General features: G+C 37.9%; 1 protein-coding gene across 4 annotated transcripts in view; it reads left to right on the top strand.

The window, feature by feature from the left end:
- INTU (inturned planar cell polarity protein) overlaps positions 1-13,866 on the top strand; it is a 30,735-nt gene that overhangs the window by 3,656 nt on the left and 13,213 nt on the right. For all 4 annotated transcript variants that reach the window (XR_015947758.1, XR_004692425.3, XM_035112453.3 and 1 more), the window contains exons 2-8: positions 3,431-4,017; positions 8,248-8,333; positions 9,238-9,441; positions 11,188-11,306; positions 11,723-11,812; positions 12,100-12,177; positions 13,540-13,729. Coding sequence is in view for 2 of the 4 variants with exons in the window: in XM_035112453.3 (XP_034968344.3) it covers positions 3,431-4,017; positions 8,248-8,333; positions 9,238-9,441; positions 11,188-11,306; positions 11,723-11,812; positions 12,100-12,177; positions 13,540-13,729 (1,354 nt within the window). In the remaining 2 variants the exon portion in view is untranslated. The remainder of the gene's footprint in view (positions 1-3,430; positions 4,018-8,247; positions 8,334-9,237; positions 9,442-11,187; positions 11,307-11,722; positions 11,813-12,099; positions 12,178-13,539; positions 13,730-13,866) is intronic.

Raw genomic sequence — 13,866 nt, 5'->3', positions numbered from 1 at the left:
GCTAAATTCCCTCAGCCTCCACCTCAGCCAAATTCACTCACAGCTGGATCCCGATACTAGGTACAATCTGCCTCTTACCCGAAAGCTCCTCCAGTTATACTTCTAATTGCTTGGACCGTTTAGCTGGTTTAAAAAACCCACTTGTGCAACCTTATTTTGCTAAAATCTTTGGATAGAGATTCTGATGTGTACCAGATACACACAGCATTTCTATGCACACAGCTACCCTGATGTTGCAAAGCAGTTTTTGCACCTCATTCAGACAAGCACTAATACTGTACTAGTAATGCTTGCAATGTTAGCAGCCTCTCCTGGGTTAGAGCATGGTGATTTATTTGTATTCAACCTGTAAAGTGTCTGAGATAGGGGAAGAGTAGGAAAGTGTAGCAGGAAAGTTTTTTAGCCATTGTGCTCTTGTCTTTTTCTGCACCTTTGGCCCACAAACCATTTTCCCCATCACAATTTATATAAATTCAATCTCCCTTTATTTGCCTTCCCATGTCAAGACTTAATGCATACAGCTCTTCCAGCAGCAGTGCTAGACCCCAGGGTTTTTAGCATATAGAGTGTATAAAAGAAGTCTGGCTTTCTCAGAAGCAATGTGTACATTTAAATAGTGCTATTACCTTCGAACCTGTTCTTTCTCTCTATCACATAGAAAACCACTTGCTTTTGTAGGCTGCCAGCCTGATGTCCTGTGATTTTTTTCCCCCATTCAGAGTAGGATTTTAATTGCTGTCAGGTCCCTCCCACCCTTTCCTGGTAATCTGACATGCTCTTGCTCTTAAAAATAGAAAAGCATCCTAATGCATCTGAAGTTTTCTATCTGGTTTTAGCGACAGAACACAGATTATAAACTCTTAAATTCCAGTACCTTTTTATTGGTAACATTTTAAACCACATAATTTGTACAGATGTTTCAGTTGCTGACTCTGAATAAAATCAAACGAGTCGTCGGATAATGCAATAAGTTGTAGATTGCAAGGAAATATGAAACTTGATTTTGTGCTCAGACCAGTACCATATCCCACTAACTATGTCAAAATCAGAAACGTAAGACTTGGAAGGGAGCTGGTAGAATAGGCCTTGGTTTGCAGTACAACCCTAACCATATCTGCTGAAAATTGGCTTATTGAATTTCCTGGGATTTACTCCCAGTTGTGGGGTTGGGATTGCAGCCTTAATTTCCTAATTATGTACAAATCATAGAGTTGTATTCAACTAACCTGTCACAGTGGCCGGAGCGGGCTACTTCAGAGTAACGACTCTACACAGCGCTGCATTTTATTTTTTTATTGGTGCTGCGTATTTACAGTGCTGAAGTCATTGCTATTTACACGGAGCTATGTGTTCAGTCGGGTTCAGAACCTCCGAATGGCTTTTGGCGCGTCTTTCTCCAACACAAAAGCCTGGGTAGACCCATCCTCTTTCCTCTCCGCTTTCTGCGCAATTCCGGAGTTGGGGGGATGGGTCTCCCCCCCCTTATTTGCCCCTTCCTGTCCCACCTGGGACCCTGGCTCCGCTACCTTGCCTGAGCCTCGGACACGACTTCCTGCTTCCCCACTGGAATCGGAACTCTCTCTGCTCTCCCCTGTGCTCGGGGATGGGCTTGAACTCAGGAGGGGAGGGACTTCGCGATATCCTCTGTCCCTCACATAACCCATACTCAGTCATGATTTCAATGGGTCTGTGCTGCGTATGAGTTATTTGGCTATAACCCTTAATTTGCAAGTCTGCACTAAAAAAAATGCAGGACCTAATTTGAGCTAGAAGCTCTTTTGAGAAGTTAATTCAAATTTGACCATAAAGGCTGCCTCCACCATTTTCTTAAAATTATAGTATCAATCTTCTGCTGGGACCCCCTGGTCATAGTATGCTTTTGTTAGACCTTTCTGAGTAGTGTCTGTCTGACAAAAAATTGTGCCTGCCAGATGGATATATTGTACCCACCAACCTACCCCTGCTCCATCTTTATCACTTTCCATTTTGGCAAGTGATCAGTTTCGGTACTTTAGATAGGCACCCATTCAACTTAATTGGGTAAGCTATGAGTAGCAACATTTTAAGAATTGTCTGGTAAGTGAGAAAGTTCTGTAGTACTGGTTGAAGAAAGTGGGAATGGTATCCAGTATATTAGGGAGAAAAAGATCAGTCCATGAAGGAGCACAAGCAGAAAGCTCCTGTGTTGTTGTGATGCAGTGTTTGCAAACAGCTGGGCAGGTTAGTGTTTTGCTTCATACCTATTTTATAGTGGATTGTAGACATAGGGAGACAACTGAAGGTCAGAGTGTCAGTAACATCCTTTCTGAAATAATGGGGTTAATAGTGATGGAGTTGTATAGTTTCTCTCTCACACCCACGTATCTGGCCACATCCTACTAGACCATGGGCTTGTCCACTCCCTTCTCCTCCACTTGCTGGGAAAATAACTTTTGGTTTTCTTTAAACATGGCTGCTTGTTGAGTCTGAACCAAGGGTGATAATTTAACACAAATATAGTCAACTTTAAAACAAGCCAATGTGAAACCATCGTTTCTGAAGCTAGCTTGTTGAAAATAAGCATTGGATAAACCACGATCCCCGGTTGTATGTATTTGTTGTTGTTGTTGTTTAGTCGTTTAGTTGTGTCTGACTCTTCGTGACCCCATGGACCAGAGCACGCCAGGCACTCCTGTCTTCCACTGCCTCCCGCAATTTAGTCAAACTCATGTATTTAAAAGAAGTCAAAAGTAAAAATTTCCAAAGTCTTTGTTCCAGCCACATAGGATACAGTATAAGAGGGGGCAATGCACAAGCCCAAGGCTTTCTGCAGTTCATAAATATTGTATTAATCCATTATTTAGCATTACATGCAAACTGTGCCACTGTAATTCAATTGCAGGGAATCTGCATTATTGTTTCTAAATCGCTTAACTAATAAAAAAAAGTTTAAAACGCAAAAGTAGCTTTCTTGATTTGCTTTTATCAGTCTGAAGTGTCAAATGGGGAACATCTTTAGATGTAACAACAAAAAAATCTTCTCTAATGTAGGCCAGCAATATAGTTTTAATTTGCATGCTACTCATAATGCCACAGCAAATACTTTTCTTTCCATGTGCTTAGACTGAATGGGAGATGGGGCAGGTTGCCTTGTCCTTTTAATCAAAAGGAGACCTCTCACTTGGAAATGTATGGTTGCTTATTGATGCATAGGTATAAAAAGAATGCTTCAATAATGTTGGTTTCTATGATAGATACTTTCACCGCGTCTGAATAGTAGGTCTCTGTTGAATGCAGCTGCTTTAGACTGAGGTCTGTGGTTCATCCCATCCCCCTCCTTGTAAGTGCTTTTATGTTCATTATGAACTAGCTCCAGAGGGCTGCAAAATTAAGCACATTGTAAGTCATTCTGTCTTCACTGTCATTCTAAAACTGCTCTTGTCTTTCACAGTGACCTTGAACCTGAATGGTTAGATAGTGTACAGAAAAATGGAGAATTATTCTATCTAGAGCTGAGTGAAGATGAGGAAGAAACTCTCCTTCGGGACACCTCTCTGGATATGCCTGTGGTGAACCGTGTCAGGTTTTGTGAAAATGAAGCTGAGGTTATTCGTGAGCGATCTCAAAAAGAGAGAAAGAGTGAACACAGGCTGGAAAAGTTCACTAAAATATTAAAATATAAAAGGTTTTTATCAAAACATTCTAGTAAGAAGATGTCAAGTGACAAATGTGATGTTCATGCCTCTGGCCCAGCATCCATACTGAAACACCATTCTGGTCAGAGGATGGAGGATGTGGCCCAGCAATGTTACAAAGATGTCTGCCTTTATGTAAATCCGAAGAAGCTATCAAATGCTGAGAGAGGAGAGCAGTTCAAGCTTCTGGAATCATTAATAGGGATTATCCATCAATCTCCATGGAGAAAAACTGAAAAACATAATCACAGTATTGAATCTAGAAGTGCCAATGAAGAGAAACTCGTAGTAAATGGTTTGATACCAGGCAGCTCAGCAATAAACTCTGGTCACATCTTGATTGGTAAGTGTCACAATTTATGCAATTCTGGCCATGCAACCCAGTATTGTGGGAGGTGAAAGGGTTACTTATTTCAGTCCAAGTGACAACTTTTTAATTGGTTGGCATGCTCAGGGTCTTGCCATGGGTCAAGGAATCTCAGCTCTATTTTGACAATAGACTTGTCCCTGCGGCATGTGCAGGTGGCAACCATATTGTGCAAGGGTTTCGTTACTGACCCCTGTGTGCACTGGCGGAGCAGGCATAAGCGCACCCCGAGCTGCCTTCTTCCACGTCTAAAAGGACCTGCGTGTCTGCAATCACGTGTCAATTGGACACACCTGAAATGGTTGTTGCCTGTATAGTCATAGCAGTAAGTTTTAGGGAGTCGGTCACAGTTTGAATATTTTTCCTAATTTCAATGTGAAACATCTCCAATAGAATATCTCTCTTGGTTCCAATATTATTTTTCTTCCTGAGCAAGTATGTTGTGATAGCTCTCAAGCACACATACTCATCCAGTAAACACTGTTCCTTTAAAAAGAATTACATGCAAACACACACAATGTTAGGGTTTCCTTTTGTGTACGTATCCTTTTAATTCCTTGAATGGCACTTCTGCTTCTGGCTATACTGGTATTATGTAATACCTAATCTCATTAATGTTAGCAGAAATGAAACCATTATGAACACTACTGAGTGTTATGAACTTTATATTTATGGAAGGTTCATTTAGGCATATGGCAACTTGGGAAAATGGCAGTGAAGAATTAAAACTAATTTTTGTTCAAAAGCATATTGGCATTGAACAAAAGCATATTTGCAGTATCCCAAGCTACCAACTGCTATTTTATATTATGTTGTGTTTTTCTTTCTGTCATACTTCAGTCCTTTGGCTTTGAACTGGTAAGTGAGCTGCATCTTCTGCCAACTCATATCCAGATATATAATTTCCTTATAAAGTACTTTAAAATTATAGATGTGCAGTGAACACTGGGTACTTTTAGATCTAAATGTGGCATACAGCAAAATGTGTATGTTACAAATTTTGTTATAGTTGGCAGAAATAACTTGTAATTAAGCACAAATGCATTGCTTTTTAGTCAAATATCTTGATCAAATTTTGCTTTTTGGGCAAAAATATATATGTTGTTGTAGTGTATTTAGAACTAGAAAAGTTTTTTTAACAAACTGTACATCTTGCTTTTAAAATGAACACTTTGGTTTAATTTTAAGAAACTGATGTGATCACAAAGTTTTATAAAAACAAGCAAACAAACAAAAACCCCACTTACTTTGAAACTTTAAATTCTCTACCATGTTGTTCCAGGCGTAAGTCAGGATAGGACCTGAGTGGAATCCAAAAATGGAAGTAGGCACGGATACATAAGAGAAAATCATGCAACCAGATGGTGTTTTGTTTTGTGTCTTTCGATAGCAGTTTTCACTGCCAAAGAAGCAAGCTGTTTAAGAAACTGGACAGCAGAGGAGGCTATAGTGGAAATACATGTACATCTTAAAATTAAGGGGTTAGGATGCTGTATGCCTCTGTGCTAAAACCCTTAAAGGAACACCAATCCTGCCTGACCTACCAGCAGGACAGATACCCTTGGAATGATCCAGAGTCCATAATAAAATAGCTATGAACATAATGAAACTTGGTCTGCTATGGGTAAAGAGTTAGCCTGTGGCAGTAATCTAGCCTAGTGTTTGTTGGGAAATGGCAACACTTCATTGTATTTCCCATCTTGCTAGCTAGGGTTCTGCCAATTAATCATTTCGTGTATTTGTAACCTGAATTACTCCTTTTCTTTATTCTTGTTTCTTTCCTCCCTTATCTGAACGGTAGGTTAAATTATATTTCCTGGCCTTAATGCAGACAGGAGTGCCTGGCATGCAGTTAGTTGTGGTTATGTTCCGCTGAAAGCAACGGGACTTAGCTGGATCAGGGCCTACATCATTCTCATTTATTGCTTCCATACAACTTTCTGAGATGGGCTAGGCAAGACTTTCTCAAGACTATCAAGTGAACCTCGTGGAAGTCATTCCCTAAGCACAATGTGACATTGACTAATTACAACATTGATTCATTTAATGGAAATCTGTGTATATGTTTAGCCATCTTTAGTAAGAATATTTGGTAGCTACCTTCAGCTATCATTGTAACTGGTAAGATTTGTTAGCATATAAAGTAGCACCGTAGAATTCATAAGTCAACCAACATCTAAACTGTTTTTGTTTGGGCCAGCATATTCAAACACATTGATGTTGAAATGTTTTCAGTTTCTTTACTGTTGATTTTAATTGTTTCTGAATGTTTCCAATGACTTGTTTTTTTAATAATTTTAATATTTATCATAGGCCTAAACTGCTTAGAGCTTTTGTTACTATCAAGCAGTGTATGTAAATAAATAAATAAATAATTTTTGAGAGGACAGCTGTCTGAAATTTGCATGGCATATTTCTGTTGTGCACCTTATTTATGAATCTATTTCTGTACCTTATTAAAGGGGCATGGGAGTGCCCTTTTACTTAAGTAAGAAAAACAATGGTCTGCAATTGTAAGCCTTAAAATTCTTGTGCTTGGCATATATGGGCTACTTGATGAAGTCCATGAAAGTGCCAGATTTCAAACTGATCTGATTTTTTAAAAATGCCACAGGTGCAGCTTTTTTTAAATTACTGGAAATTGACATTTTGTTCTCCCTTTCTCTGATTTTTGAACAGGTGTATCACACACACACACACACACACACCTTATTTTTAAGAAAACTATTGAGGTTCTTTATTCAGGCTTTATATGTGAGCTAAAAACAGCAGTTTTAAATCATTGCCAATACAGTGTGAAGTGGATAAGTATTCTTGCTTGCCCAGCTTTCTTTAAATGAGCTTATGCTAGTACAGGCCTATACTTTGGCTAACTTCTAAAGCATGCCAAGAAATTCTAAACTCCTTTTTTCACCTTTTGTTTTATTGCCTGCCATCCAACATTCCCCCCCCCCATTAATTTTTCTGTATTCCAAGTAAGACACCTGGCATATTAGCCAGGTGGGTAAAGAGGTTTGGAGCTACAAGACCCTTAACAATAACGAGATTGTGAGTTTTCAGTGAAAATTGGCATCCCTTACAACTTCTGTCATCATGACATTTTTGAGCAGCTTACTCCTGCAATGCATTATTATGAAGGAATTGCCTAAAGAAAAGGTAATAACGGTGATACCCTGGTGGCTAGATTTTAGGTATTCAGTTTCTATCCAGCCACAATGGAAAATTTTAATGTTATAGCTGCAAGAACAAAATAAAGAAAGATGGAATCCCACAGCTGAGTACAGGAAACTTTATTTCCGTATCCCCCCCCCTCTAGTTTTTGAGAGATTAGTTTGATTGATTAGTGGTAATTTCTCTTCAGAGGGGAGGATCAAGAAGTTGCTGGTCTTTCTACAGAGCAGGTGGAGAGGTTCTGCAGTTCCAGCTCTCTTTCCCTCCTATATTAGCCTTTGGCTAATGACATAATCTATTGCCTTTTAAACTGTGGGGTGGTGTTCTGTTTATGGTGGTGTAGAAATTTTATAATCATCATCTAATAGAATGGCTGCTGATGAGGGAGAAGCCTGACAGAGCTAATCTTCCAACAAACCCAAGGGGACACTCTACAATCCCATCTCTCCCTTCTAGCTGTTTTTGGGAGGCCAGGGTTTCTGATTTGAATTTAGTAAAAATAGGTGTGTGCTGGGCAAATAGAGAAATGCAGAAGCTGAGCTGGATGCAGTCTCAATGAGAAACTTGCTATCGCCATATAGCAACTTGCTTGTTGCTGAGAAACCTAGAATTGGTACGTTCAAACATGGCAGTGCTCTTCCTTCTCAGTTGTCTTAGGACAGATACTGTTCTGAAGAATTCCTCTGTTGCTTCCAGTGATGACCGTGTAATTAGATTAGGAATGTGATTGACAGATGAATTCAAGAGTCAGTCAGACTTCTATATAAACTTCTGCTAAGCAGGCAGAATAAGAAAATGTTATTTGAGGGGAACAGGAAGTTGTTGTTTTTTACGCTGGGCCTTCCAAGAATTACTTTACATTGGGGTGGGAAACCTTCGGCCTGTGGACCAAATTAACCCTCAGTATTCAGCAGTAGCTTAACCAATTCTTAACAGAAAAACTTCTGTGCCATACTTTCTTATCAAAAAGTGTGTTCTGTTATTGTTCTGCTTGCCTGCTGCTATTTTAATCTTATTTTTTGTTTCAACTTTCAGGAGATGTTCTTGTTGCAGTAAATGATGTTGATGTAAACTCTGAAAATATAGAAAGGGTTTTGTCTTGCATTCCTGGTCCTATGCAGGTATGCTATACTAATGTTTTAAGAAAAGCATACAAACTTGAAGTCTGAGTTTTTACATGTAATTTATACAAGTACATTTCTCTATAAAATGCAGCCTCCCCTCAAAACATATCCCTTTGTTTCGGAGTGGGGGGGAGTTAGGGGGAGGAGAAGCACCCCAAGGGCAAAGTCATACTTGGAATAAACCATTGAAACCAATAGACATAAATCCACTGATTTCATTCTGTCTAACTAACATTGAATATCACCCCTTGTCTTTTGACCTTGGATAAGAGATTGTATTATGCCTGAACTTGTTAGTTAAAACTAATGTTAAACATTGGATGGTATCCAATGAGAATCTAGTTCACTGGCTGCTTTTAGCCAGACTCAGAGTTGCTGTAGTTACTGCAGTATGCTGGCATTTGAACAGGAATAGGCAATTTTGTTTAGTAAATTCCCTGTCCATTTATTAGTAGAGCATTGATTTGCATGTTGCTCAAATATTCCAGATAAAACTTTCATAGCAGATGGCTGCTATTAATTAATTGCTTCCTGCATTTCTAAAGCTATTGGATAGTATTCAATAGAAAGTTTTTATTGCTTCTCACATAGGTTTCCCAAAATGCTGCATTATATTTCACTTGTTCCTCATGTACTGAACAAGCTGAGCCAAAAGAGAAGCAGGATCACTTAAAGCAAACCTCTGGAGAACTTTAACTTGGATGCTTTGCAATTGAAATTAATTCTTATACTGTAGCATAAATTAACTAATGCTAATGCTAAAAATTCCTGAATAAGCCAAACACTTGTTTTGTGAAACCTGCTCACTGCCACACTTTGGAATTAAGTTCAAAAGCAGTTTAAAGAACTGGTCTTCACCTAGCAGGTACAAGCTGTTAAATTATTTTAACTCTTACAATAGGTGAAGCTTACGTTTGAAACAACATTCTTTGAGTCAAAAGATGCATCCCAACAAAGATGTAAGCAGACACAATCCTCCATGAATAACCTGCTCAAAGTGTTACGGAGAGACCATTACAATGATCCACAGTTCTCCATCCAAAGTATACCACATATTATTATGTACCTCTCACTCAAACTGGATTCTGATACATCTAAGGATGAGGTATGTATTCTTAAAGTAAGAATTTTGAAACCCATTACTAATACTGAACCTAGTAGCAATAAATAAATATAATAGTCATAACCGTCTGAATTTCTGCTGTGGTTTTTTTTAAAATAGCAACTTTCTAGTCTTTAGTGCTGTGAAAAAAATGCTTTAAAATGTTTTAGAATGGGCAACTGATACCTTGTACGCAGGGAAAGTGCTGAAGGAAATTAATCTGCAATGAAATCACTGTTGCAGCTATTTTTAATCTTGTCTTGCACTATTAATATGACTTCTACATGTCATTGTTTCAGCTTGGTTTACCTGAGCTTGCTTCATCTTTATATGATCTGTGTGCCTTAACAGAGCAAGTGCTGTCCACATCATTAGAATTTTAGTGCTTACCTAAACCAAGGACTTGGGCTTCATTAAGCTCTTTCTGGTATGCAAATTCTGAAGTTTTCATAAGATAGCTCCCGATTTAATACCATGAATTTGAATGAGTTTCATAGAGGCTAGGGTTTTTTGTTTACCACAGAGCGGCAGACTATTATCTCCTTTCCCTGAGAAAAGACACTCTTCAACAAAGGGTGCTTTTTAAGAATCCAGTTCTTGGAGGCTCTGGCAGCCTTTCAGCTGCACAGTTCTATGTCAAGAATTCCATTCAGTGCTCTCATAATGCCCAAGCTCTGTTGATTGGAGGAAAAGTACATTACGTTAGAAACAACCAAAATTAAAATGTAATTTATTTACTGTCAAACTAGTTAATAGAACGCTGCTCTGTTTAGAAAAAACCCGCTGCGTTTACAACTACAATTTCTTTTCTTTTATTAAGTCCATTATCCCTGGCTTTTGTACCCATTAAACCCCAAGACTCCTTTCAGTTTGTTTTGAAGATGCCTAATCTGGTGCAGCAATACGTGTTAGACCTTACCAACACTTAATATTTAGAAGCAAAGCTGCTGCTAAGTTCTTTGTTTTGCATTTTCTTTTCTTTCCCTGGGATAGAAAATATAGATATTTCATAGATGAACCTTGTAAAAGTATTTTTGTTCATTAAAAAGGAATAAGGTTTTTTTCTCCGTTTTGTGCAGTGTGATAAAAAGACAAGCCCATTCCCCCCCCCTTGTTGAGACAGATTGATGCATAATATCCTTGTTAGTTGGGCGTTTTAAAGACAGATAATTAAACTCAATGGAAGTGGCACAGACTTGCCAGTTCTCTCAGTTGTGAGATTGAAGGTCCTTTTTAATAGTTTGAAAAGAAAAAATTCCCAACAGGGTTTTGGTACTGCCTAGAAAGAAAAAGAGAAAGAGCCTCCAGGACACAGTTAAATTAGTTTTTTAATAATTAAGGCTGCAGTTCTAAATGAGCTTACTAGGATGCAGTGGGACTAACTTCCAAGTAAATATGCCTAAGATTGACTTTTAAATCTGAAATCTGAATCTTGAGTCTTGTTTTAAAAGGTTTAGATGATTATGCAATGGTATCCTGAAACAGGTGACATAATATTTCAGTTTATTTCAAACTAGCGTTGAATATTGCCCACAAAATTAAGCATTACGACTCATACATACAGTAATTGTGATTGTAAGAAAACAAAATAGAACTCTCTATTGATAGTATATGCTTTCTCACAAAGATATTTTTAAGGCAACATTATCTGCAGTTTTTCATTATAGGAAATTTCCGGGGGGGGGGAGACTGCTAAAACCTGCTAAAATATCCTTTCTTAACTGATACACAAACTGGCATTTTTGGCAGCAAGAAATTCTTTACCAATATCCCATATCAGAAGCTTCCCAAAAAATGAAAAGTGTAAGAGGAATATTTCTAACGCTGTGTGACATACTGGAAAACATGACAGGAACACATATAATCAGGTAAGAGTCCTTTATTTCCTTCCTTTTTCTCTCCTTTGCCTTGTGGGCACAAATTTTATAGATATTCTAGTTTCACATCAGTAATGTTTAACTGTCTTACATAACTTATGCTGCTTGTGGAATTTGCAAATAAAGAAATAATAAAACACTGACTGAAAAAATAAATCATATAACTTTGTAGCCAAAAACATCCGCATTGCCAATCAGGAAGAAGAAACTTGAATTGTTATTGGTGATGATAAAGTTCACCCCCCTCTATTCAATCTTCCTTCTAATTATAAGCTCAAAATCACAGAATTAACGACTTTACTATGCAGCCACTATGGTCAGCTAATCAGAGTTATGGGGGAAGGTATTCTAGCCTATATATTTCTGTATAAGCTGCTTTCATGATAAAGTGTTCCCTTGTTTTGTAGTTCATCAATGTTTTTATGTGGAAAACTGATCCATGTCGCTTACTGGAAGGAATCGGATAATCTCCTTGTAATTGGCCTTCCAGCTGAAAGGTAAATTTGCGAGATATTTTTTCTAAGTGACATTTTAAAATGGTGGTGGTAATGCCTAAAATAAGCCACTAGCTCTCTTATCTTGTTGCTGGATAATGTAGATAGTTTCTGACATTATGTAACAGCTGGTAATCCTAAATTCAGACCTCACATTCAATTACTTTCAGTGACACTTAGTTTCAACTAATTAACCTTTCCTGGATTGTGCTCATTTTGTCATTCAGCTATATCTGTATTCATTGTATTATGTTAGCACAATTCTTAGAGGAGTTGTTTTGGTTTTACAGTGTCCCTCTCTCTCAGCTAAGGAACATGATTGCAGATGTTGTCCGGACTTTGAAATTTATGTATGGCTCTCTAGACAGGTAAAATACTCCTAAATATACACTGTTTTGTAATTACTAATCCTTTTGCAAATTTGGGATTTGGATATGATGTTGTGTTGCTTGAAACCTGATTTCAGGAGAATTTTCCTTTGGATCACAAATCCCTGTCCCTTTATTTGCAAACTTGCAATTCCAAAACTGATTTGCCTTGAAGCAGCATAGTGAGAAACTCAATTTCAAAGCTTTATTGTGTACAGAACTAGTTGGGCAGTTTCAGGCTATGTGTAATTTATGTGTTTCGTTGACATAATTTGCTAAAGGATATCCTACTTCAGTTCTCAGTGACAGGATGAATTTTGTGTTCTGAGCATAATAACTTACTCATATTTCACTTTAATTTCCAGATGCTACTTAATAATAATAAATAAATAAATAAACTGGAATGAAAGACATTCCATGCTTGTTTAAATTCTTGCATATGCCCTGTGACATTGTTCGTACTTTCTTTGAACAGTACATCCCCATTCCATAGCTCAAACTTAATTTGAATGTTTCACTATGTGGCCTAGGGATGTGCTCTTAGACTTAGAGAAACACAAGTCCCAAAGTCGTTGGATGCTGTAACCATAGAAAAGCTGCTGCAGGGGGTGAGGCCAAAGGAGTGCACATTTTTCATATTTTGGCTGGTAAAAATCACCTGCTTCTGGGCTTGAGGTTTATATTTTCAACCAGGAGCTCTTCCAAGCCTAACTCCCTCCTCCCCTAGGCAGGTATCATAGATGTGCAGAACTTGTTGTATGGTTCTTTGGATCACAGTCAGTGTCTAAAACATTGTAAAGTATGTTCACCAGTAAATTTTTGAAAACATTTTATTCACTTCTTATATTTCAACTATTAATATACCTCTTAATTGTCAAACTTCCTTAAGTGGTATTTTTTCCTATTAAACATTATGTGTCATTGTCTTCCAAGATTTAATTTTAGTTTTATTTTAGTTTATTTTACATGAAGGCTAAAATAATGTGTGTGAAATGCTGAAATGTGCATAACAGAAATTTGTTCCAGTTCCTTTCCTTTTTATACCATTTGAATCTCATGCTCTAAATGGGATAGTTAATGGTTTGCCATGAATGCCCCTATCCCATCCACTTTTCTCCTTCTTGCTGTATATTATATATCTAAGTTAGAGTTTTAACTGTGAATTATCATGACATGCAAACAACGCTATTGAAGTTGAGATAACATGACAGGGGAAATATGGTTTGCTGTCTTGTGCTTCCTTCTGCTTTCCAGAAAGTTAAGTCAAATTGTGGTATCCTGCCATAAAACAATTTCTGCTGTGCACACAGGTTATGGAAGGACATTTCTTCTTGTTCTAAATTTTGCTTTATGTTTGTTCAGTGCTTTTTGTCACATAGGAAATGTTTCTCGGTTGGATCACTTTTTCAACCTGTTCTTCCAGCAAGCCCTTCACCCTGCCAGACTCAGCTCATATAACAGCCCTAGTTCTCAACACTATGATAACTGCAGTGCATTGCTTTTATACAACTTTCCAGGAGTGCGGTGGTTGTGCCTTCCACAAGAAATTAAGGTAACCCTGACCACAGCTTTTTAGAGAATTATTAACAGATGAGAACCCAAGGTTGAAGAACCCAAGGTGCATATATTACACATATTATAAGGCACAACTCTTGCCTAAAATGGTGTGATCTTACTCTCAGGCCCAAA

Source organism: Zootoca vivipara, chromosome Z1 (assembly GCF_965207765.1).
Source record: "Zootoca vivipara chromosome Z1, rZooViv2.hap1.1, whole genome shotgun sequence".
NCBI lineage: Eukaryota > Metazoa > Chordata > Lepidosauria > Squamata > Lacertidae > Zootoca > Zootoca vivipara.
The sequence above is the reverse complement of the archived record's forward strand: the minus strand, read 5'-3'. Positions and strand labels throughout refer to the sequence as shown.